Genomic DNA, 27002 nt, shown 5'->3' with positions numbered 1-27002 from the left:
CGTGTAAAAATGTCAGTTTTGATTTTTCAGACGTGATTGATAGAAACTTAACAGCCAGGTACTGAAAACATTTACTGTCCCTGCTTAAAGCTGTCACGAATTGCTTCATTAAACCTTGCTTCATGTGTAACCGTGGTAACAGAATTTTCGAGGAATCAACTAGTAGAACTGAAACAATGTTCTTTTTTTCAGGTTCTTTCTTTCAAAACTTCTGACTGGCCACTGCTTTCGAACTCAATGTTTAGTTCTTGCTCGGGAGTCCCATTCACACAAAAAGCAGGAGTATTTTTTGTATCCTGCTTGTTAGCCGAGCAATATTCCCATCACTTTGAAATACCCGTACACAGACCACTCATAATATCTATTGCACCTTTTCCAGTAGAAATTTAAGATTTTAGTCCGCCTCTTTCATGGTCACGTATGATTTCAACACAAACAACAATCCCACCATCCCTTTAGAGCATATTTTAATACGCAATAAACCTTAATATATATTTCAATGTCATTAAAAAGCGTGTCTGTTTAATTTTCACATTTCGTGATTTGTTAAAAAAAAAAAAAAAACCTGGCATAATACACAACTTTGAAGGTCATTTTCGGAATCTGCAGAAAAATGCATTCCGATACAGCATTTTATTTCAAAACAACAGAAAAAGATTAAAAAAATGCATATCAGTGTAATTGATATGGAATATACTTATTCGGAGCCAGTAGACAAACAGCTATGGGAACCAGCCTATGGACCACGTACCATTCAATTAAAGGTTAACACACAATTGAAAAGGACTAAAATTTTAGTTTAGTTTCAGAACATTATTATTGTGAATTTGCGATTGGCAGTTATAACGTAACAGTGAAACATTTACATTAAGTTAGTTTTAATTAACAATTATGGATAACTTTTTCTTATCTATTAGAAATGGATGTATGTGTCTAGTTAAACTTGTAGTCAACTATTAGTATTAAAATTGGATATGTAAATTACTGAATTAGGAGTATCCTGCTGACGAATACAGGTCATGACTGTGGACCGAGTAACAGTTGTCATACTTTTCTCCAGTTCGCCAAATTAAATCTAATCATCTTGTCCGAAGTGCTTTGATGTCGACTGAAGGTCAGGTTAATAATATAATGTTATGAGTGTAAGAGCTATCACCATTTGTTAAGTCACTGACCTTTGTATCTGTCTCTCTACAAAACTTCAGTCAAAAGTTTTTTTTATTTGTGTTGTATCAGTGTCTGGTTTACGATCACTTGGGAACGAATTTGAAGACACATTTAAGTCTGGTAAGAAATACATTAATTCTTCTAGGATATATGTATCACACATAACTCAACATAGCATGGTCACAATTGCTGGAAATAGTAGTCGAAAGAAAAAATAATATTTAAAGAACAAATATCGATATACATAAGAGAATTATATGAAATGCGTATTTATATTTATTTCTTATTTCAAATTTTACTCCAGCGTCATGATAATTTGAACGATATTCTATCTAGGAAATAAGCACTAGAATTTTTCGAAATAGAAATTGACATATTCATACAGATTGATACTAAAAAAATGAAATTAAATATTTCACTATTCCGTTCTATGGTTATGCCGTGTATGCTGAAGGTAAGAAATGAATGAAACGGTAGAATGTAGAAAGTGGGAGGAAACCTGAGAACTCCGAGAAGACCCATGCACACGTATTTGTCCACCACAAAGTTCATTTGACGCGAACTTAGATCGAACCAGGTAAACAATCTACCACTGAGCCACCACGGTCTTACAGATTGTTAGTTATAGATATAATGCCACAGTAACATACTAAAATCATACTATACCATATACTTGCAACTAGAATATATTAAAATATTTGTAATCCACATCTTTTATTTATAAATCACACTATATCTTATTTCTGTTAACATATCCTCTGAAACCAATTTATGTTCTCTGTGTAGTTTAATTACGATTACATATAGGAGTAACCAGTTTTGGACTGATCAGAGCCGAAATCCCGGCCGGTCCCCCATCTTCAACTTCGTTTATATATATATATATATATATATATAAATTTCTAATCCTTATGTAAGTATCTGCAATAAAATAGAAACAAGGATAGGAATGGCGAAAGAAGTTTTTAGGAGGAAGGAAAGTCTATTTTGTGGGACCTTCAATAAAGAGTTGAGAAAAAGACTTATAAATGTTTCGTGTGGAGTGTTGCACTGTATGGGGTGGAAACGTGGACATTGTGTAAAAGTGATGAAAATCGACTGGAAGCATTCGAAATGTGGGTGTGGAGCAGTGGCGTCTCCTGATGTGGATGTTAGTGCGTTGGCAAGAAAGGAAAAATATATTAATCCTTACGACCATAGGTGAGAGGGAACCCCTCAGCCCAGGAGCAAAGATGGGCCTATCCACATTTTTTCACTGGTCGAAAATAATGAGATAAAATTACCTCAATTTACGCCCGGCATTTGCGTTCGACATACGAGTATTTAATAGTGACTATACTTTGCCCACCCATCGATTTCCTGAATATAGTCTGTGTCTGGAAGTTCTCGCAATTTTCGGAAGTAAGGAACCATGGCCGCCCACCATAATGTCCTAGTTACGCCAACCTATAAATAGCAAATTTTCCTTTAACAATTTAATTTGAGAGCTCCCTCGTGGCTAAGCGGTTAGCGTACGCGCCTTTGGTGTGGGAGACCCGGGTTCGATTCCTGGTGGGAGCTCATGTGGTTCAGATTCCACGTTAATCAGTAGGTCCACGTCTCATATAGCCTCGCTGCTGAACGGGACGCTAAACTAAAATCAACTCAACTCCTTTAACAATTTAATCCTCAACTTATAAAGATGAATCAAGGAGGATGTTATTACGTAAGGAATACATTTAATTACAATAATTATATAAGTAAATATACCCTCAAAATATAAAACTGAAAATCAAAAACAAGCAATTATTTACTTACAATTACTCGAATTCCAGCTCGAGTCGTCTTTCTTTGTGTAGAAACCTCTGGATTACTGCTTTAGAAACAGTAATAAGGGACCCAAAACCGTAATTCTTGAGGATGACTCACTAACGACAAAGTAAATGAAAATTAGGGGAAGAAAAATGCAGAATGGACAAACATTCTGTAGCTTAACGTCCAGGCTTTATATATTTATTTTTTTAATCATCTGATCCTTTGAACGCAACTTTATTGGATAGAGAGAAAAATGATGCTGTTTCTTTTCACAGTGTTCCTTACATATATTTTTAGCAAGAAGTTGATTGCACCCTTAACTTATGAATTGAACGATATGTTTAACAATAAAAAATGCGTATATCATACCCCCCAAAAAAATGTATTCCGTATTGCTATAAAATATCTGTACATCCACAGATAATCTACAGACTTGGCAACACTTGAGACAAGCAGGAGACTCAAGACGTTGGCTTTCTAAACAACACCTTGGACCACAGAAACACGAGGAGAGAAACACGAAGCGTATGCGCAATATGAGTCTTGTAAAGCAGAGAAAATTCAGCCAAAGCGTTGCCAACGACTTACTCCCAGAGTTGCCTCCTCAAAACATGACGGAGATCGCACAGCACTTCTCTGCTCTTCTGCACTTCAACAGTTGATTTTGTCTCGCTGAAAATTTTTAAAAAAATCAATAGTTCTGACGATCCGTTTAATTAAATTAAAATACTCTTTTCTTCACTTTTCGTTGGGCGTTAAAACACACGACTTGCACACCCAGAGAAGATGCTACTGGTGTGGAGAAAAATGGAAAGAATTAGTTGGGTCGCACGGAAAACGAATGAGAGTGTTAGAAATGGTGGGGGAGAAAAGAAAATTTTTAGATATTATTGAGAATAGGAAAAGAAACTGGTTGGAACATTGCCTAAGAAGAAATTGTATCATGAGGGACGTCCTAAAGGGTATGGTGGCGGGAAAGAGAGGGAGGGGACGAAGAAGACTACAATTAATGGATGATATAAAAACAGAAAGATCATACGCGAAGACGAAGAAGTTAGCGGAGGACCGTGGAGCATGGAAACTTCTCAGCTGCGGCAAGTGACCTGCCAATAAGAGCAGAATACCTATGGTGATGAAGTATCTGCAATATAACAAGTAGAACCATTGTTTTGTTTTGTAACCTTGAAACCAAAAAATTTTTTTTTAATGTATTTCTGTCTTCGGTTATTTATTTTGATACTACAATAAACGCTAAATTTGTTGAATTAAAATAGTTACTGTTTGTATTGTCTGCCCGTCACTTTAAAGTAGTAGAAATTAAATGACTTTGTGGGAGAAACAATGAACTATAATGTTAGTTTTTTCCTTGACTGACCTCATTAACAACTATTGACCCTGTAGTTTGTATTCCAAAAACAAAACACGGGACATTTTAGCGTTCTAACAAACGTTTTTGGCACAGAACTCTCAGAAAGAGACGATCCCGTATTTTACGGAATGTATAAAACTCCTACCGTGCGACCCCTAAACTACTCTTGTAGCCGGGGCCCCGGGGGCCCAGTCGGACACTGGCAGTGACTTCTGGGACATATTGGTCTGCAAAAAATTAATAATTGTATTCGTAGAGTTTCATTTATAAACCAGACATGCGTTAAAATAACAGTAAAAATTAGAAACGTTTCACCAAAGAATATTTTTCTTGTAGTTTTCTTAGTAGTATCATTTCAAGTTTTACTTGGGTGGAGCAAGACTCTCCTATGTACAGAATTTCATATTTTTCATTAGATATTATTATACTATTGATTAAATATATATACATCTCGAATTCAAGGGGGTCATTGCCCTCTGCTCTTCCCAAATGACACCTTGTTTTTAATACATGTTACTTAATAGAAACCTACGGAACCCGAAGGTTCAATGCTGCGTTTACAAAACCTCTCAATTAGATTTCTGTTCTTAGCCAATTGAACCCACTTTCTACCTTGTACTATTTCTGTGAGATTCATCTTAATACTGTCCTTCCATCTGCGTGTAGGTCTTCCTAATGGTCTTTTCCTAATTGGATTTCCAGCTAAAATTTTGAAAGAGTTCCTACTTTCTTCTATTCTGGCTTTATGACTGGCCGCCTGAGCCTTCTAGACTTAATGACTCTTTAGTTCCTTGTTATGAAGTTTCCGCCGTTCCCCATTCCCGTCTCCCTTGGGTTATAATATGAATATTCTCCTCACGATTTCATTTTTAAATACTTACAGTCTGCGTTCTTCCCTCAAAGTAAGCGACAATGTTTCGCAACCACATAGCACAAGGCATACTTAACGTTCTATATATTAACCTTCGAATTCTTCGACAGAATCCGCGATGACTTAAAAGAGTTTGGACTGAATAATAATAGGTACGTAATTCCTTCGTGGATATGGTTTTGGTCCGTTAATATTGATCCTAGATAGTGCTTACTTTCTCGAAAGTATTACTTGGTATTATAACATATTCATAATTTATATTATGGTCACGGCGATTTTACATGTATTTAGTTTTTTCTGTATTTACTTCTAAACCTATCTCGGAGATTTGTGTTTCTTTAATTTCTATATAGCAATATCTATTTCTGTTAGGTTAGACTCTTGAATATACGGTTCTGCTGTATGCATTTTACTTTTTCCATGAACATTACTTTTAGGGAGCTTGTCTAGCAAACTGTCCAAGAAAAAATCTTTCCATCTATTCAACATAATATCCGTATCCGTGAAAATTGCTCCGTCCACTTTCTTTAATATATAAATGTGATGTTGATAATCTTTCTTAAGTTCGTTGATACCTTTATAAAGTCCCGAATATTCTTGTTTTTACTGTTATTTTAAAGTTCAATAATAGAAACTATTTAAGTTGTTTAATTTCATAATTTCAGAATATCCTACTACTTTGACATATTTCTGGCCTTAATACTTTCAGTCAGAATATTTATAGACAATGTTACTCTTGTGCGCTGCGGAAGCATATTCATCTTTTCGTCTTCTTTTTATAATATAATGAGCAAATACCAGAATACTTATGTTATTTTTAAAATACTAGTGTTAATTAAAATTCCATTATTTTTATATTGGCATTGAAAGAAGAAAATACATATTAACCTGTTTCTTTATAAGTCAAGGGTGCGAAAAATATCCTATAATAATACATCTATATCAGATTTCAGAATTTTTATAATGTTTATCTTATCTTATTGTGTAATCTATTATTTGGATAATATATATCTATTTAATATTCTCTACTATAGTGGATGATATAAAATTCACTTGAATTTTATGATTTTATCCTTTTGGACTTGTGTTCAATCTAAGAGGACCATAAGGTCAGTTCTTGAAGACTACAGTTTGAGAAATGATTATCTAGATCAGGGGTTCTCAACGTGGACTTTCTCATTTTCAAAGGGGGCTCTGAAGCAAAAATGGATGATAGAGTATTTAGGGGGCCTTTGAGATTTCATGATATATTATATGTACACTGTTATTATTATTGGACAAAAATTATAAGACATTTTACAAATTGTCAAAACTTTAGACTATTTTACAATTAATAGTAGATTTTTGAAGGCTGATTTTGAGAATTGAAGTCTTTTTTTTTTTTTCTGAAAGTTCTTCGTCCAAGTGTCACATTTACCCTTGTGCATGGATGAATTGGGTTAAGATGATGTGAAAACTAAGAACAATTGCATTGACCCAAGGGAGCGCTAGACTTGAAAAGGTTGAGAACCACTGATCTAGATAACTAGTCTCGCCGGAGTAAGACATACAGAGTTTGCTTGTTTCAAGTACCGTACCACAAAGTACCTAAGATTCGTGCACTACCAAGCTTACATGGTAATTAGTCCTTTAGAAATTAACGATTAAATTAATCAATTAAAAATTTTGTTAATTTTTAATTTAACCCATTTGTGTTCACTTTTTTAGAAGTAGTAGGACCATGTATCTTCTAGTTTATGTTTATGAATCGTCTAAGTTGTTTGATTTAAGGTTAGTTTACAGTATGAGTCTCGATTCTGAGGGCCCAATTGGGCCAGTCTCCAAAATTCGCTTGCTCCCTCGGATTCGGATGTTTCCTTGGATATTTGACAGCGAAATACACATACCCCAATAGCTTTCCTTTCCCTCAAAGTCATTCTGAAATCGGAGCCGATGGTTTACAGTAACATAAATTCATTGTAACTAGCTATACAGCTGGGTCGAGGAATAATATATCTTGAGCCATCCTTACACAAATGAAACATCTCTAAGATTATGTGCAGCGGATAAAACATGTATAGACGTGTTGTTCATCTACTTAGCAGTACATGTTGCTAGACGTATACCATCATTGTCAATTCACATAAAATTCGTGTAATATTTCAGAATGCACGAAAAATGGAGTTAGAAATATAAACTACGGTTAATAAAAGTCGGTGTTGTGATGCTGGTTTTGGGCTCCTACATTATTTCATGTTTAGTCCTACATTATTTCATGTTTGCTCCTACATTAGTATACTCTACATTATTTCATGTTTATTATCAACATAATGTGTTTGAGTGTTGAGGAAAAAAGTCAAAAAATCTCAAATTAGATGATGGAAGAAAAGTTGGATGGATAATCAACAACAATGCGCGCACTTATATAGTACCCGGTCAAAAGTTTAAGAGTACTTCGGATTTGAGTGAACCTCTACTGTCGGCCTTCTATTTGGCACATCGAATTTGCAGCTGGTATCACGGGTACTATTGTAAAAATCATAAAATTTTACGACAGATGAATTACGGTCTGAGAGATACTGCAGATTATATGCCTAAGGCATTTTATAATAGATATTGCATAATATAGACAAAGAGCTGAAAGATGAAACAGTATTTTGGTTTTATTTGAAAGTTTAACACACAGGAGAACAATGTAGTGACATAAATCGTTAGGATACAAGTTGTAAGTGTTCTGTAGTTATTTCTAGCTTATTAGTTTGTTAACGTTAAAAAAGGCAAGAGTTGCTATATATTAAAAAGTGTTTACGACGACCTGTATTCGCCCTTGTGCGTCCATATTGTCACTCAATGAAAGCGTAGTGCTCGTTGTTGCCAATCCAACGAGCGACAACTGATGATATAAAACTTTCGAAAACGCTCTTCAAAATATACAAATGAGAGGACAATATTAGAATGAATCTAGTAGAAATAGGAATTACAAATTGGATTCAGTTGGCTAAAGGCAGAAGTCAATGTTTAGCTTTTGTGAATGCGACACTGTGACTAGCTTAACAATTTTGATGTGAAAATGAAATAATTGGGCCTCCAAACTTTAAGGGCCACACTCACAAACGATTCCATGTGAGATTAACATCGTACTAGGTTTGACTATTCCGTGACTATGCGTGTAGATAAAATGCCTCTAACAGTGTTGTTAGCAAAAATAATGAACTTAAAGTAACATTAGTCAAACGATTCATAAAGAGGAACTGCATAATTTATATCGTTTCCCTAACATTATTAAGATCATTAGGCCATGTTCAGAAACGATTTTACGTAGTGTTGTACTAAGGATTTAACTAGCTTGATTATAATTTCTGTATCGAGGAGCATTTTGATTGTTAGCTCGACTGATGCCTATATCGTTGGAGGCAAGCCACAACCTTTACACAGAACTGTCCAAGCACATTAGCAGGCAACAAGACATGAATTGTATTTGAGTTTAGCATTCTTTTCAGCACCGAGGTTGTATGAGACGTGGACCTACAGAATAAAGTGGGTCCGAACTAGATGAGATCCCACCAAGAATCAAACTCGAGTCTCTCACCCAAAGACGAGTACGATAACCACGAGAGAGTTTAGATAACGAGATTAAGAAAATATTAAACACTTTTTCTTACAATGTATTTGGACAACCCTGCGGAAGAGTCATAGTTTGCATCTTCTGATAATAATCGTGGATAATATCACAGACATTCTTGAAAATGAAAATGAAATGAAATCTTTGAGTTTTACGTCCCACGGTTATGCCGGTTAGGTTAAAGGAGACGGTGATTATGAGAAATGAATAAAATTGTGGAATGAAAAAGTGGGAGCAAAGGGAGAACCTCGAGGAAACCCACGCACACGGTCACAGACATTCTTCTAAGTAGGGAAATTATAATCACTCGCTAAACAAATTGCTAGTACGATGTTAATCACACGTAGAATTATTTCTGAATATGGCTCTAAATAATAAAGCCCTCAATTAATAAATAAATCTTTAACTCCAGGGATTTTTTTTTTTTTTAAGTATTTTTGCATGTGTGTAAGTTGAAAGAGAGATGCGGGCTCAAAGTGAAATCCGCCGCTGGTAGAAATGAGTGTAGATATGCAACTTTATTGGATAAGCCTATTGTATAACATTTGCTACTCTCTAACAAAGAAATGTTTTAAAAAGAATTGAAAAGAACCTAACATTTTTCGTTTTTTTTTTAACCAAATTGTCCGGTTTTTCCTGGCCGGTATAAAACAGTAAAACATTTTTCTTCAATTTTCGATTGTTTTCTTTCTTTCTTTTTCTTTTTGACCATTTACAACACTAGCCATAGGGAATTGAACAGTAATCCTGAGTAGAAAGAATTAACAAGAATAGGATCAAATGGCGAGCTTTTTCTTCAGTTGTGATGAATCTTTCGGTATCCTAAGTACTCTGAAATACTTTAGAATTGTAATAACATATAAAAAACAACCAGATATTTACAGTATTATGACCTTATTGGAGAGTGGTTAAGCGATAATAGCGTTCAATTAACTGATGTAACTTTGACAGAAATCATTTAACAATACTAGAAGAAAATATATATTGGAAGTAAACTGAAACTCTCAAGTAATATTAAAATTAATTATCTAAATGAAATCTATTCTCTTCTAGGCAAGAAAATGAAGTGGGTGCTTTTATTATTCTTTGTGGGGCTGGCTACAAGTACATCAGTAAATGAAGATAAGGAATGCCTTCTTCCACCTCAATGGACCATTAATGGCGAGGATCTTCTAGCACAAAGAAGAGGAAATGTAACACTTTTGGCTTTCTTGGATGCACATTGCGGATTCTGTCATAAACAAGCAACGCTGTACGTATTCCGTATTCTATTTGAATTTACTACGAAATTACTCATCTCTTTAAAAAATAATTCGCCAATAAGTATTTCATCTTTACCTTTTATGTTCGCTGCGGAGCAAATAATCTCCAATTTCCTATTAATAATTGTTGTGTCCGTTAAAGCTCTACTTATAGGAGCTGTTCGAGTTAAAAACAAGTTTGGTGCAATAGAAAAAGTTTTAAAACAGTAAGAGGCACATATTTTTTAAAATCTTGATAGGCCGTCTCGTTGAGCTTTTACAGGCGTTTGCTTTTGATGAATCGCAAATACTGACGTCACCCGTGGGCTAGCGAGGATCTGAATGTGTCAGCAACCACCCTCCCTTGTGCGCAGCTGATAAACCTTTAATAGTACTATGGTTTTATAAATTGTTTTGGGTTCGTTAACAGTCTTGCTTTGTGTTCAATTCTTGAAGAATGATTAAGTTAGTTGTTTGTCCTACAGCATTAATATAAAAATAGAAAGAGAGCAGTGATTACGCAGTGTTGTGCGAAGCAGTGTTCTTTTTAGACAATTTTTGTGGGCGCTCACTCCCGGAGATCTGAGAGTGCACTCCCGAGGAGACGAAAATAATACATCTATGATATAATAATAAATATAATAGTGTTGTGTGAAAATAATATGTGCCCCTCTGCAAAGGCGGACTGGGAGTACAAGGGCTCGCCCGGAAAATGATTCTTAAGAGCCTTGATAAATACCGACTTGGTCAGGAGTCAGACCTTTCCTTTTAGGAAGGAACCCTTAGCTGGAGACTTGGATGGCTTAACACCCGCCCCCGTGTATGCATATCTATAGCCAAGTATTATTTCGCTTTATTTTCTACCGTCTGAAAATCTTTGCAATGAATCGTACATGTCCCTTCAATGCAGTGGCTGTTTATATCTGAATATGATACGATTCCATCTTCAAAATTAGGAAAATTTTAATTTTCATGAATGGTACATGCAAATGAGTGAATAAATTATAATAAATTTAATTTTATCGGATAAAATAATAGTCTATGTTTGTAGATTTGTTCACATGATATATAATGAAGAACATTGAGTAATCATCCAATTATGGAGGTGAGCAACAAGAAAGTAACATTTTGAAAACACAAAAAGTTTAGAGAAGCGGTTTTAAAACATTTTTGATAAAGCACGCTGAGTTTGATAAATAATTTCTTGTTGACCTTTTAAACACTAATTAAATTGGATCATTACTACCATACATTAGTTTTACAGCCAAAATTTTTTTTCTACTAACGGCAGTTAGGCATCACACTCTCAAAATCAAGAAAGAAAAACGGAACGAATAGCACGAACTTTTGATATAAAAATTCGCATACCTATTGACTACATAGAGGTGATAACGCATTTGTCAGTCGTTTTTGATGCGTTTTTCAATTCTTATAAAATAAGTGAGTAATGAAGTCATAGTTCATTTATCAAACCAGGACATTGATTCATCGTCGGCGCGATTTGTTTCGCGGAGAGCGATGAGAATAAAACAAATTTTTACCGGTAAAGTGTTTTTTGTATTCTGATAAACTTTAGAGATGCTATTTCATTTTTGCCACATATGCCGCGCTCCTGTACACATCTTGAAGCACAAAATTATAGGGTCATCATTAAAAATTGCAACAAAACGTGAAAATGAATATACTTATGTTTGGGAATCGGAATCATGATTAAAGAAAAGGTACTTAAGTATTATAGCAATCTCGTCCGTCATTTATTTAAATTGTATTGATTTAGAAATTTTAGTTCCTTTTGTAAAACGCTGAACTTATGCTTTGTAGAAAAAACTACGTTTTATTATTTAAAAAAAAAAAACTTTTGTGCAGCCTCAATTCTGGGAATGGAAATCGCACTTTAGAACGTGCCACCGCACCTCTCGCAAACGAAATGCGTGGCAATGTGTATGGAAGCCTGCTCTCGCAGCTTGACCACGGATGACGTCATCACAAAATGTTTTTTCATCTGTTACTCACTAACGACTGAACGTATCGCGATCAAACACAATTCCTTTTAGAATTTTCAACTCTACAAATGGAAATAATTTGTAAAAAAAAAAAAAAAAAAAAAAAAAAATCTAAGTCGAACTGCTCCTTTATTGTTGCATAAATACAAATATGTGAGTCAACTTCAACAGAATTTTTAGAATTATAAAAGTAACATTAGATTTCTTTAAGACCAACAAAATTAAAATATAATCAATAAGTTTGCTATTATTTGTTAAATGATCCCATGGTTTTAAAATTGGAAGATTAATCTTCACAGAAATAAAACTCCGCGAATATCTGTCGAGTACCAAGTAAACCCTGTAATGAATCACTTCCCATGTTTCTTTAGAATTGTGTATTTATTGTATTCTTTAAATTTCAATTCTGTTGATGTTTTAATGAAGGTTTTTGTGTTATCGTCTAATAATGTTTATACGTATAATCGTCCTTACTTTGGTAAACGAATATAAAGCAGTAGACCTCAAATTTTGTGATCTGATCCATCGTTATCAATAATGATCTGGATAGGAAAAGAAAGAAGATTATATATTACAAGATAAAATTTATAAAAATAATGAAGGTCTAGTAAGTTGGAGGAACCAAGATGGCGGCTAGAAAAATAAGTACACGAGATTAAAACTTAACTTTTTTCGATTTTTAATTTTTTACGCAGTTTGACTTTCAGGTAATTTTTAGTATGTTACAATCTTTAAGTTACTTAGAACAATATAAACATATCTGACACATTACTTCAAGTTACTTATTATATATATCAAGTTACTTATTGTATACTTATTATATATGAGGGATCAAGTCTACATGACTTTATCTGTGACTATAATACTTAATATCAGCCCAGGAATATATAACATTGAATAGAAAAATTCTACATAGAGCATGCTATTTAGCCTTATGGCCTGACTATTTTGGTTACAGGTCATACTATAACTTTTGAATCCATTTTAATATCAAATCAATTTCAATATCAAATTCAAATCAATTTAAATATTGGAACAATTCTAATGATAAAGTTGACATGGCTTTATAGCTGCAACTCTAATGATTAATACCAGACAGAGTTATACAGAATAGAATAGATCTAATAAATTACAGATTGAACTACAGTAAAACGCAATCATTTCTAATAAAACGGAAGGAACTTATTAATAGAAAAGACAACAGCAGCAATATACAAGGAATTTAACTTATAATTTTGTGGAAATCTGTAGTAAAACATTCATTTTATTGAAACTAGTGCTTGTGATATTGACAGTTGTCGATATGGTTCTTAGAAAAATAAGAATATAGATTGCTAAATTAAAGTGGACTCTCCAGATCTTCATACTTCTCTAACTCTATCCCGATGTATATATCATAAAGTAGTCGTATACGTACCATCAAAATTCAGTTTTCTCTTAAATGAAATCTGCAGGAGGTTGTTATGTTCGCCGTGATGATGTATTTTTAGTTATTGTTCTCATTAGCTATTTATGTCATAATAAAGTAATCTTGTTATTGCCTCTTCTCACCTACAGGGTGGGCACAAAGTCCCGTCACCCCCTTAAAGTACTAAATATTCACACTATGCAAACTTTAATTATAATTATAGATGTACACAGTATTGATGGAGTTTTATATGTAATGGACACTTGTTGCTTTAATGTCTAAATGTATAGCGCATCAGAATGGGTTCCACTGTGCTCCGAACACAAAATAATACTTCGCCAGTTTCTGTGGGACATTCTTAGCATTGCTTGAGTAATCTGTCTGAAACTTCTTTCAATTCATCAATCGTAGCATAACGTTGTGCTGCAACAATATTCTTGATGAATCACCATTGCAAATTTACAATCCATTAAGTCCGGGCTTCGAGGTGGCCAGCAAGTGAAACGCGCCAATTCAGCGTTTCTGGAAACACCTCATTGAGATAATCTCGAATCGACGTGGCAAAATCTTGCTAAAAGTAACATGATCCCTTAACCTCTAGGTTTCGAAAAGAGGAATGAAGCAGTTTCTTGGCATATCAAGATAGCGATGTTGGTTAACAGATTCATTAAAAATACAGTATCTATCTAAAACTTGGTGTGCAAGTACTTGGTCTTATCATTGTGACTGTCATCAGTCAGCTTAGTGACCCTCGAAAACTATGGATTTGACACTAATGTAGGTAATTTTCACATATTCTCACCCCTACTGATAGGCGCTGAAATTAGGTTTAAATGGTATCGAGAGTACCACTATTCACCTAAGCGATTCCCAAAACTATAAATTCAACATTAATTTCGGTTGTTTTCAATTATTTTCACATGTCACCCCTTCTCATCTCCTTAGGAGTGATAATGGGTGCTGAACTTGTGCTTAAACGTCGGCGGTAAATCACTATTCATATCAGGGATCCTAAAAACTATGGATTAGTCACTAATGTCGGTCGTTTTCGATTTTTATATGCTATCTTTTTTCCCTTTAGGGGAGTCCTAGGAAGGGTTCACGTTCACCTCCACTGCAGGCTCAACTTAAAGACTTACACAGTATCTGGAGTGTCACTGTTTCAGCGACCTCGAAAGCTATAAATTCGGCATTAATATTTGCTGTTTTCGTTCCCAGGGGATTTAGTGGAGTGCTAAGGAAATGTTACTCCCACAGCAGTTTTTTTTTTTTCAGACAGTAAGTGATATGTATACCAAGGTTGGTTGATATTACTCCATGTTTTTCAGAGTTATGCTCGAACATACAAATAATTGATAAATAAATATCCATAAATTTATTGTATTTTTATTTATTTACGTTTACATTTACAGATTGAATAAATTACAAGATTGTTTCCTGGAATCTGGCTTCCCAGACATAAACTTCTTAATTGTGAATACGGAACATTCAACCAATGAAACAGCTGTTTCTGCATTACAACAAAACGCAGGAAATATTACTGTGTATCAAGAACAACCTGGTGAAGCAGTATGGGAATCTGTGAATGCTGTTAAAGATGATATGGTCATTCTTGACAGGTAATTTCTTCATCTCTCTCTCTCTCTCTCTCTCTCTCTCTCTCTCTCTCTCTCTCTCTCTCTCTCTCTCTGAGATGTTTCATTGATGGTAACGAACACCTCATTTACGACAACTTGCTGCATTAATTATTATATGTTTCATTACTGAATCTGAAGCTTGAGCTCTGGATCAATAGGAAAAGGAACCAGCTTCAAGCTAAGTACATACATCGAACATAGTATCCGAACACATCCTAACATCAGAACCATAATAATCGGTGATGTAAGCGGTACGGTACTCAGAGCCGTAACTTGTGGGGGAGCAACCGCCCCCCTCCAACGAAGCGTCCCGCCGTTCAAGGGGGGCCCATTTTAAGATAAAATTTTCTTACTCCATATACGATACGAACATGGAATTATAAATGAAGCATCAAACAGGTTCACTACAGTACATAAACAAAAAAGCACACAAAAGCTAAATCAAACAAAAATGAGTCGTAGGCCCATTCCAGTTTAAAAAAAAAAAAAAAAAGTCTACTATTAGGGGCCCCAGAAATAATATTTATTCGTATGGCTTTGAGATTTATCAATATTGTCCCTTTAATTAATTTGTCACGTATGGAACGGGTCCAAGGGCGTAACTAACGGCCCCGCAGATCTTGTTGTGCGGGAGGGCCCACAGGCTCCGGGGCCCATGAAGAGTAAGAGAAAGATGGAAAGAGGGGCCCAAGAATTAGAAAAAACAACTTTTCTAGGGGGCCCAAATACGCGTATTAAGGCTTGCCCCCCAGAAAAAAATTTAAGTTACGGCGCTGGCGGTACTCCTGCATCCGCTTTCTGAAGCTCATGTTTCATTACTGAGTACTTAAAATAGGGACTAGTTCTCAACATGAGGTCTTCAAGAGGAAGCAAAGGGGAGCAACTTACTGACAGAAATAAATTGGGAAATTGTAAATAAAGCTGCACTTGTAATCACCATTTACATATTAGGCCTAGCTTTACAATTTTGTAATGAGCGTTTACAAAAAATAATAACTGGGCTACAACGGCATGCATCCGGCATCTATCTAAATAGGAAATTTACCTAAAATTAGAAGGCAGGAGGTACCAGCAGCAAGGGGTTACTTTGGACCAGTGAAAAGTAATCCCGATTAAAGGCTGAAACCGCCTTCTCCCAGTTTTATTTATTTATTTGACTTTAAAACGTTTCACACTACAATTTCAACTATGGCTTCAAACAGGGGTGCCCTCAAGGGGGGACCATGACGCCAATGACGTCATTAACATTTTGGGGAGGGATTTTTTAATATAAAATAATTAAAATTGCCTTATTTCACGCGAAGACAAAAAAACGCAAAAACTATTTACTCAGTCAATTACTATGATCATCATTATACCTTCCTGCTTCCCGTTCTTCCTCCCACCCATACCACCATAATAACGTAACCAATTTAATGAATGTTTTTCTGCCTTCTATTTTTTCTGATTAAACCCAGAACCATATAACAAATATAATAAAATTTTGTAAGTCTACTAAAAATTCTTGCCAGTACTTGTAGACAATGATCTTCAAACACATACATAACGAAAGTTCATTTAATACTTGTATATATAGAAGTGAAAAAATAATTTTGCAAAACAAGAAAACAGAACTAATTTTTGAGTTAAGTGAAAACACTACTACCCCCTCTCCTCGCGTGACGGCCACCCCTAGTTTTACTGTTATTTTAGGTTTGTGATATCTAGTTTTAAAAATAAAAGTAATTAACATTGAAAAATCGTAATTTGCCTATTTTTACAAAACTGATGAAAGTACACAACCTCTAAATATTAACCAATCTTCTTGAAATTTGTTATATATAATACATCATTGTAATGTGCCATCACAGTTAAGGTAATGAAATTTTTGTTTGGAGGGACCCAATACTTTCCGAATGAACTGTAGATTTCTCAATACATAATTTTCGGTCTATGTAGTAAATTCATTTGTTCTTTACTCAAACTAAAATTAATCTGGGAGGTTCGGAATAATCTAGGGAGAATTATATTTCGGGGATTCTATATTATTTCATTGTAAACTCTGTATATGGGCATTGCAAACGGATGATTATTGAAATTATACATCTTAATGCTATACACAAACATAGGTCAGCAGTTGGACAGAAATTTCCGAAATTGTCCATCAATCTGATATTTGTCAGAATAATTTAGACCCCCTTCGTTCCTCTAAGATGCCCATATCCTCCCAAAATCCGGTGTTATCCAGTTTCTACTATTTTCTATTCGTATTGTATTTTCCGCCATCAAAATTCTTTGCTCTGATTGGAACTATTCTGACGCCTTAGCATTATGGCGCGTCTTCCTGTTGTTCTACTTGGGAAAGGCTTCGAGCAACACCACGCTAGTTTTGCTCCGAAAACATTTTGGATTTTTCAACAAGAAAGCAGTATAAATCAGGGAAAATTAGTTTCAAATAATGAATAAATAGTTATGAAGTTCGTGAGAGTTTCGATTCATTGGAATTTCAGCTAAAACAGTCTTAAAATCTGTGAAATATGAACTTCAGCCCAGCAGACGCCATGTTGGTAAACATTGCTAATTATGAACAGGATTCATCGTAGTTTGCGATCTCTCCCAACTAAGTTTTGAAGATTAGTGCTTCCCTTTGAAATTTCCTTCACCCTCCGAAAGTTCATATTAGGGTTGCAGTAGCCTGTCCATCTCTCTCTCTCTTTATATATATATATATATATATTGTATGTAGTATATGTGATTTTTATATTATTATTAACATGACGGTATTCGTAGGCTTCTTTGTAGCTAGGTTAAATTCCATTATGTCAGTGTAAGTTAACACAGGGACTCTCACTTATTACTGAGTTGATCACAGCTTCAAACACATCATGGGCTAAATAAAGAATCAAAAAGGGTTCTTTTCCCTTCAGGAAAGGGAATTTTTCCGTTAATAGTATCAATATGTCCTTCCTGGGGCATTGGCAATAATTTTAAAACTGAAAACATGAATTAATTAATAAAAGGGCCATTTGGCTCTTATTATTCTATTCCTTTTTCCTAGTTTACAGAGCTGATTGTGGATATGGTGAAATTTAGTGATTTATTTGATTTACGTATAGTTGAGTTCTGTGATAATATGAATCAATATATGTAGTGATATGTAATCTAGTACGTAGATAGTAGAAGCAGGGACGTAGCCAGAGTTCTGAGTTTGGGGGAGCCATATTTGCAAATAACTCATATTATGTATATAAATATATAAGTTAATTTGCGGAATCGAGTGGCGCCGCAATCGCAGATAACACGAAAATACCGTTTGAAGAACTCACCAACAAATTATCCTAAATTAAATTTTAACTGCACTTTCGAGGCTGAGAAGAGAAAGTGACCCTCTCCTGCGAAATACAATAATGAAACAATAATTTAAAAACTATGTATTGATAATGTTTACTTATGCAAGGACATCCAACTAAAACATTATAAAATACAATACTTCACACAAACACTTTTTGGTACATTTATGCATACATTTTTGCCTTGTACCTTTATACACTTTGTAGCTTGAAAAAATACTGTAGTTAGAAATAATACAGTAATAGACATTCACTACCCTAAAAAGGTGACATGACTTCCATGAGGGTACCTACCTAAACTGAACACACAGGCTATTTTACTTTTGCGTCAAAATGTAATATTCTACATAGTTGAAGAAACATTATATACTAGACTAATAAACTTCAATATAATTTCAACTGAGTGTCGTGTAAATTTAATAAGCATTAACAACCTTTAGCATTTTTTCAAAGATTCTGGCTTCCTTTATATATTAGTATATTTTACAGTAGCGGTTCGTGGTCTGTACAAGCACCAGTTGCAATGTTGCAATATCAAAGGTATGTAGGAACGCGCAAGTGTTCCCCTCTCCCAGCATTCTTGAGTCTTATCTAAAAAATATTCAGGAAGTATGAAGAGGAAAGTCTTTTAAGCTCTATATGTATATTATTGATTAAATTATTTCTCTAATATTGATTTAATATATAAGCTATTTCCTTTTTTTTTTAAAAAAAACAACCACTATCAATGTACGTTTATACACTATTTATATACAAAACCTCTACACTCATGTTATTGAAGAAGAGATAAATCGAATATATAGCATGTACTGTAAGCCATGAATGATGGCGTTAACCCTTTGGGGATCCTATGGTACAATTTGTACCATATGCACTTTTCATGGTACATTGCGTTATTTCTCTTCTATTTGAGCTTTTTCGTCCGGGTTTTTTTTTGTTTTCCAAGTCCAGAGGCCTTGTAGAAGACATTACGTATGGTTTCAGACCGTCCTGCGTCCAGACACAGGAGGTGATGACGTCATAAGTCAAAAATTTCTCTTCTCATTTTCTAAGCCTATGTTCAATATTTTTTGGCGGGCTTATTTTTCTACGTAGAAGATTGAAATTTTGCACAAACATTCAGTCCACCGAGTAGTATTTACCAGATTTTTTGTTCCGATGTCAGTGCTAAAACAGGGGGGGAACCAGAGGGGCGAAGGGGTAAAAACAGGGATTTCTTTACCCCCAAAATCCCGTTTTTGGTCATTTTCCCGCCTTACATACATGATAGGACCACGTGAGTCATACCATCTGAAAGGCAGTTCCATTCTGAAGAGAATGACGGTCGAATTATTATTCTAGGGTAATTAGGGACGTCTCAGGGATTTTTTGAAAAATATACTTTTATATAGGGAAACATGGGGCATTGTCGGTATATATATTTTTTGGCGGGCTTATTTTTGAACGTAGAAGATTGAAATTTTGCACAAACATTCAGTCCACCGAGTAGTATTTACCAGATTTTTTGTTCCGATGTCAGTGTTAAAACAGGGGCGGAACCAGAGGGGCAAAAGTTGAAAAAAGGGAAATTTTGCCGCAAAAAATCCCGTTTTTTGTCATTTTCCCGCCACACATACATGATAGGACCACGTGAGTCATACCGTCTGAAAGGCAGTTCCATTCTGAAGAGAACGACGGTCGAATTATTATTCTAGGGTAATTAGGGCCGTCTCAGTGAATTTTTATCCAAATATACTTCTGTATAGGGTAAAAGTGGGGCAAAGTAGGGGAATTTTTTCTGGCGGGCCTATTTTTGAACGTAGAAGATTGAAATTTTGCACAAACATTCAGTGCACCGAGTAGTATTTACCAGAAGTTTTTTTCCGATTTCTGCGTAAAAACAGGGGGGTCCAAAGGGGCAAAGTTTGAAAAACTGGAAATTTTGTCCCAAAAAATCCCTTTTTTGAGGAATTTCCCACCTTAGATACATGATGGAGACATGTGAATGGTACCGCCTGGAAGACAGTTCTATTCTGAAGAGAATGATTGGTGGATTATAGTCCTAGGGTAATTATGGATGTCTCAGGAATTTTTTTCCCTCAGATCATAGTGTTTTATGGTACGTTGGGGCACTGTGGGAATTTTTGATAAAAATTCTCCCTCCCTTACTATTCAAGATAGAAACTTGAAATTTGGCACACACATTCAGTACACCAAGTACTATTTATCAGATTTTTTTTAGATGGCTACGATCACACAGGGTGGGTCCAGGGGGGGCCAAAGTTCGAGAAAAAAATTTTTCCCTCCGAAATTTTCACTTTGACATTTTTTTCCCCGCTTCTGGTATATGGTATGAGCATGTAAGTGGTACCATTTGAAAGCCAGCTCTATTCTGAAGAGAACGAGGTATGAACCATGATCCTAGGATAAATAGTGACGAAACAGTAGCTGCTTGAATGAAAGTCTAAAAAATAGGCCAAAAAGCCAGGATCCCCAAAGGGTTAATCCGAAAAGAAGTAAAAAAGCAAGAAAATTGCATGCACGCAGTTAAACAAAATTATTTAAGGCTGTGTCCAACACTCGGAATGCGATGGGATTTCCCTATATAATAACATGGCATATTTCTTTCCAAAATATTATGGAAACTATTTACTTTATACATTTCAAAATTCGTCCAAATGTTTGTTAGTATTAATATTGCATGTTCACTTTTATTTTTTCTTGCTAGGGTAACATTAAAACGCGCTAATTGAAAATTAATTTTCTTCCATTTAAAAGCTGTTTAATTTATGGTCTTTATGTTGCAACAACGCAGAACAGCAGATAGGAGACTAAGCAGGTAGTTTCTTTCATTCTCTGCCCCCACTAGGTCACGTGCGTGAACTTTGGGTTGTCCCCGCAAACGAAGATACCAATGGAATGCAGATTGACAGCAGATAAGAGCAAAGTCAGTTTTCTCTCTCTTCATAGATCATAAAGATTTCATTGATTCTGCGTAAACATCTCGACAAATCGTTACCTGTAGAGGCATATTGGAAGTAACGACGTATGAAAGTTTCAGAAAAGCTGTCTGTGTTGCTTTCACGTGAGGGAAGCGTTCATCTTATAAAAATAGTTTTGAACTGTATAGTGAACTGAATAGTAAACTCGCTTCAACTCGCCGGCAATTCAACTCTAGTCTCCTGCAACAAGACGCATACACTATCCACATAGCCCCGGGGGGCTCTATGGAGCTTGAAACCGGAAGAATGAAATTATTTTACCATTTCCTGTTTCAGTAGAGAGATACAGGTGAAGATGGTATTTTCTTCAGATGCTCAATCGTTTTTCGAAAACTGTCGTTATCTACTACCAATTTAGTTTTATGGCGATCAATGTTAAAACCGAAAACGGTTGATTTCTTCCTCTTTTGGTCTGAATGCAAAGTTAACGGAAGAAAGATAACCCATTCTTGAGACGCTGTATGAATTCCCGAAAATTACTCATCTCTGACAGCTCACCTCTGGTGTGTGGGGTGGCCGGTTCGATCCCAGCTCGCGCCAAGTATGCTTTGTGGTGGACAAACAACATGTATATGGATTTTCTCGGGGATGTTCTGTTTACTCAAACTTTCTTCATTCCACCATTTCATTCATTCTGATTCTGATCATTACCGTGTCCTATAGCCTAGCCGACATAACTGTGGGACGTAGAACTCAAAGATTTCATTTCATTTCTAAATAATAGCTTAATGCATTTTACAGTGCTCTATTCCTCAATAATAGCATAAAGATTGATTATATGCTTGCAGATTGATATGCCATAACATTGATTATTCATGCAAAGAAATGTACCAACATCTGCCAGGAAGTCGCTACAAGAAAGAGTGATATATATATATATATATATATATATATATATATATATATATATATATATATATATATATATATATATATATATATATATATATATATATATATATATATATATATATCGTTCAAATAGTGTTCTCTATGAAATGAGACGAGAAATAAGGTTTTCTCGTCTCATCTACTAAATTTAACAGGTCTTGTCTTGTCTCGATCCTCGAAGGTTTCTTCCGCTCTTGTCTCGAAATTTTGTTCTTCCGTTTTGTTAATTTATGTAAAAAAAAAATCATGCCCTAATTGTTTTTCTTAATTTGAATCTTAAGTTATCACAACCGTTCTGCGTCACGATTGGTCCACGAATAGTGTGATATAACAACATTTAAACCATACTTATTATTGGAGTAAATTGTGTAATGACTTGTATATTTTAAACGTAGATAAATGCTCTTCATTGTTTTCGTACCATCATTTTATCAATTTGTAGTTTTTTTTTTACATATGAATCATGTGACAGTAAAATAGTGTTTGAGATCCAAGACTTGGGTAAATTAGTGTTGCCCACAGGGCTCGAGGAATTTCTCGTCTCGAAAACGAGACGATAATTGTTGTGTTTCTTGCCTCGTCTCGAATTTAAAAAGGTAAAAAGATGCAATATCTAGTTTTTGTTTTCCTACGCCACAGTGAAATATTTTCCAGTATAAACTGCCAATGCACTTATAGAGATGTTAGTTTCAAATGCAAATTAACAAGTATCTATAACATTTTCATTCAAGAGGTCAACCCTTTGAAACTTCGTTCGACAATATGACTACAGTTATTAAGATATTACGTGTTCTTATTTCTGTGATAATTCAGGTTTGAACTTGCTATATAGTATTACTGCTTATAATACCGATTCAAATATTATCAAAATCGGTAGCAATTAGGATCTTGTTTCAGCGGGGGGGAGGCTTGAGAATCAGTAAGATGCATTTGTGTTGAACGTATAATGGGAAAATAATAATGAAATTATTTCGGGGGGGGCTTCGAGTTCGATAGCCCCCAAAATATGCCACTAATCAGAATATATTCGTTATAATTATTAGTGCATAAATGTAAATTAACCTTCATAATACTACTAAATACTTATGTTCATTGCATTGTTCACATAGAACAATATCATGGTGATGGGGCAAACTTTTTAGCCCTGTATCTCAGTTACATGGGTTACACGTTATTCGCTTACATAAATAAATTCTTTGTTTCTGAATTAACAGATTTTACACGTAAATCCCCCCCCCCCCCAAAAAAAAGTGGCACTCCATTCTTGTTCTGCACTTTTATTTAATTAAATTATATGATGAGCGAACTGTGAAGATCTCTCTTCGACGCAAGTGTTATATTAATAAGCTTGGAACTAAGTGCTTAAATATCTTTCCTTTCCTCTTTCAAAAATTAATAAAATCACTTATTATGTTCTGCCTTGTCATTTATTTGTTATAAATATTATTGTTTTCCAAGTGTATAGTGAATATTTTATGGGCTAACTGGGAAAGGATATGACAAAGTTTGTCCTCTAAAAATTGCATGACATTTAATGTCCTTTCGAACGATTCCAACAGTTATACCACTTCTCATTTCAAATTTTGAAGTTGCCCCCCGTTGGAGGTCTTCACGAAATGCCACTGGTCTCGCTACTATTTTATTGCATTCTACACATACGATTTGGTAACGCAATTTTTTGTTTGAAGGCTCTACGTGCAGTATTAGCTGCGATATAGGCCTTGTACGTTCTTATTGAATCACCCTGTATATGTATATATAATTGAAGAGTTTGGGGGAAAACAATTATAACACTCATGTGAGCTTAATTGTCGAAAGAGTTCAAATTTGAAACAACAGCATATTTAGTATTTTTTTTTTTTTTTTTTTAATCTTGAATTGTTTCCACAATTCAGCTCACATGAGTGTTATTATTGTTTCTTGTAACCCTGTAACCAACTCACGCGGTTTTAAAATTAGAGTTATCGTTGTTTTCCCCCGAACTTATCAATTCTGTAAATCAGGTTTTCAGTCAAAATAATGTGAAAAAATATTTCACTTGCTTATCTTTGGAATGCCAATGTTGGGTCCAAATTATCTAGGTACTCAGAAATATTGTAATATTTATTTATTATTTATTTTGTATATTACTGTTAGGCACACGCCTGAAATTCCATGATTTGTTCTTTCATCTTCCCAGATATTTCTTTTAAAGTTATGTTTTATTTTTTAGTTACATTCCTTATTTTGGAAAGCAAAATATTTATAATATTGCTTTTAGTTTTGCGTTTCCTCTGTTGTGTCTCATCTTTTTTCACCACGCAAAAATCAAGACTTAGTCTTAAAAATGGTCGAAAAATGAAAATAGAGAAAGTGCATGCTGTTTGACAAGGCTTGTTATAAAATACAAGTAAAAAGATGTGTAGGCAGATAAGGTTGTCTCATTTCTGACAGCAGCCAGTCTTGCCTTCTGCAACCCATTCTTCTTCCGAACCATATGATCAGATTGTCAACTAACATAACTTCGAAGATATACACTCTCCACATTATTAGATGAACGATTTTTTCTCATTTCATAACTTGTTATCCTCCCCTACAACTTTTGGAAGATCAGTGAGGAACAATGGTGTGAATGAATCAGGAGAGATTGTATCTGCAACTTCACGAACAGGAAAAGAAACCCTGATGATTCTCCAATACCTGAATTTGTGTTTATTTTTATATTATTTCCAGCGTTGCCACATTTATTTTTAAAATGTAATAATAATGAACTATAAGAGCTAGTTTAAAAATAAAAAAGTAAACATGTAGTATTGGGATAGGTTAACATCTGGAGAAATTTTGAACTGCATAAGACAAATAGTTTTCGTAATATTTTGGAAAGAAGTTCACCATGTTATTATATAGGGATTGATTATCTCAGCTCAAAACGTTAGACACGGCCTTAATTATATAAACTATGCATTTTAGAATGGAAGGTCTTTCTTCGTTCTTTTGGACTTCAAATTTTTCTGACTTCATTGAAATCTGAAATGCTGCTCGCCAAGCTTTCTGAATAGAAAGCATCACTACTGCAAATATTTTACGCTTTATTTTCTTTAGGGTTCAGAAACACCTCTCTCCTCCTCCAATATACATTTTGTTAGCATTTCTTTGTGTAAATATATGGTACAAAAAAAACCATTTTCAGAAACCACGTGTTTTTGTCTGCTGTTCTAGTATAAAGAAGCATGAAATCTAAGATGTTTTCCTTCGAAAATAAAAAAATAGTTTTAACATTCCTGCGAATTAGGCTAAAGAAGACAGATGAGTATTGGAAGTGAATGATTTGATATTAATTTTTTATGCTCACTGTCGGAAATGGAACACGGGATCATGTGCACGAAAGACAGAGCTAGGAATTAGACTAGTGGTAAGACATTTTCTTTTTCGAGACTCGATCGACCCCCCCCCCCTCCCCCAGAATAGGATTTTTTTTTTTAATAAAACTTATCCCAAGAATTTTCACCTTTGTATTATAAATATAAAATAAAATCTATTGACTTCGAACGACCGCCCCCAAACTTTCAGCCTGTATCCGTCCCTGCTACCATCAGATTTATATTTGTTCTTTTGAGATTGTGTTTTGTGAATAACTTCTTTCTTCCAAGCGTCTGTATCTCCCTCATTCTATCAATTGAGTCAAGCGCTGCGTAACTATTACAGAAGCTGACCAGTTGCGGAAGAACGTGCAACTGCAAGCGGGCAATATAGGAAGATAGGAGCAATGCAAGAATAAATCCACTTCCCCATGTTAAGAGATAGGAGCTCGCTGCCATATGCTCAATGTTACTGCTTCCAGTGGCAACGCTCGCTGCCACTGGAAATGTAAAGCTCTCTCTTTCTTTAAGTTTTTTAATTGATTTTTTAAAAAGAAATCCATCAATACCGTTTTGCGCTCAAGAGCAAAGGTTTATTTTTTACTGATACACTACTTTAATACTTAAAAATATTTTTAGTATTATAAAAATATTCGGTTGCACAACCATGCAACATATAGTACCAGCCGCAGTTGATATTTTATTGTTCACAAAATCGTTAATATCTTCCGTGCGTCTCAAACATAAATCAATATCAAAGAGGCCTACAATTACTTGAACTTTCGTGAACATAAAAATCTAATTAAAGAAGTACATGCATAAAAATAATAATTGGTAACATATTGGCCTAATATTACAACACTTTTTTATGCTGTCCCTGCATCATTTGACAACGTTAGGCTATGTGATCTATGGTTCTGCCACACTGCATTTATAAATGACTTGCTGAATACAAACTCTGACGCCTATGTGACGACTTTGCGAATATGTCAATAATTTTATCTTCTTCAAGCTTGGAGGCTATCTCTTGCTCTATTTCAAATACGAATAACGGTGATGTTCTGTCCTGACCAGACTTACACGAAGATATGGTTTGAGCCGTAGCCACCGATATAAAGGCCTGTGGACGAATATGTGACGTCATCATCGGTAGGGCTATCACATTACAATGGAGGAAAGCTTGAAAGCCCATTATATTAAAAACGGCTCAAACGATTTACATGAAATTTGCTGATGAAACGTTTCTTGATACGGGAAATGGATCTACCTTGGTTTCAACTTTCGAGAAACTTGTTCAGTGGCGTTTTTGGGCGCATCAATTAGGGGGCGCCTCACTTCCATTACAAAAACAACAAAGAATGTTCACCAATAT

At 34.8% G+C, this 27002-nt stretch overlaps 1 protein-coding gene across 1 annotated transcript in view; it reads left to right on the top strand.

The window, feature by feature from the left end:
* The first annotated feature begins 1137 nt into the window (after positions 1–1137).
* LOC145686216 (uncharacterized) overlaps positions 1138–27002 on the top strand; it is a 113673-nt gene continuing 87808 nt past the window's right edge. The window contains exons 1-3 of the mRNA XM_081759273.1: positions 1138–1287; positions 9856–10054; positions 14867–15073. Of these exons, the coding sequence (XP_081615399.1) occupies positions 9864–10054; positions 14867–15073 (398 nt within the window). The 5' untranslated portion in view covers positions 1138–1287; positions 9856–9863. The remainder of the gene's footprint in view (positions 1288–9855; positions 10055–14866; positions 15074–27002) is intronic.

Source organism: Thermobia domestica, chromosome 5 (assembly GCF_964235325.1).
Source record: "Thermobia domestica chromosome 5, izTheDome1.hap1.1, whole genome shotgun sequence".
Taxonomy (NCBI): domain Eukaryota; kingdom Metazoa; phylum Arthropoda; class Insecta; order Zygentoma; family Lepismatidae; genus Thermobia; species Thermobia domestica.
Note: the sequence above shows the minus strand (reverse complement) of the source record. Positions and strands in the feature narration are given on the sequence as shown.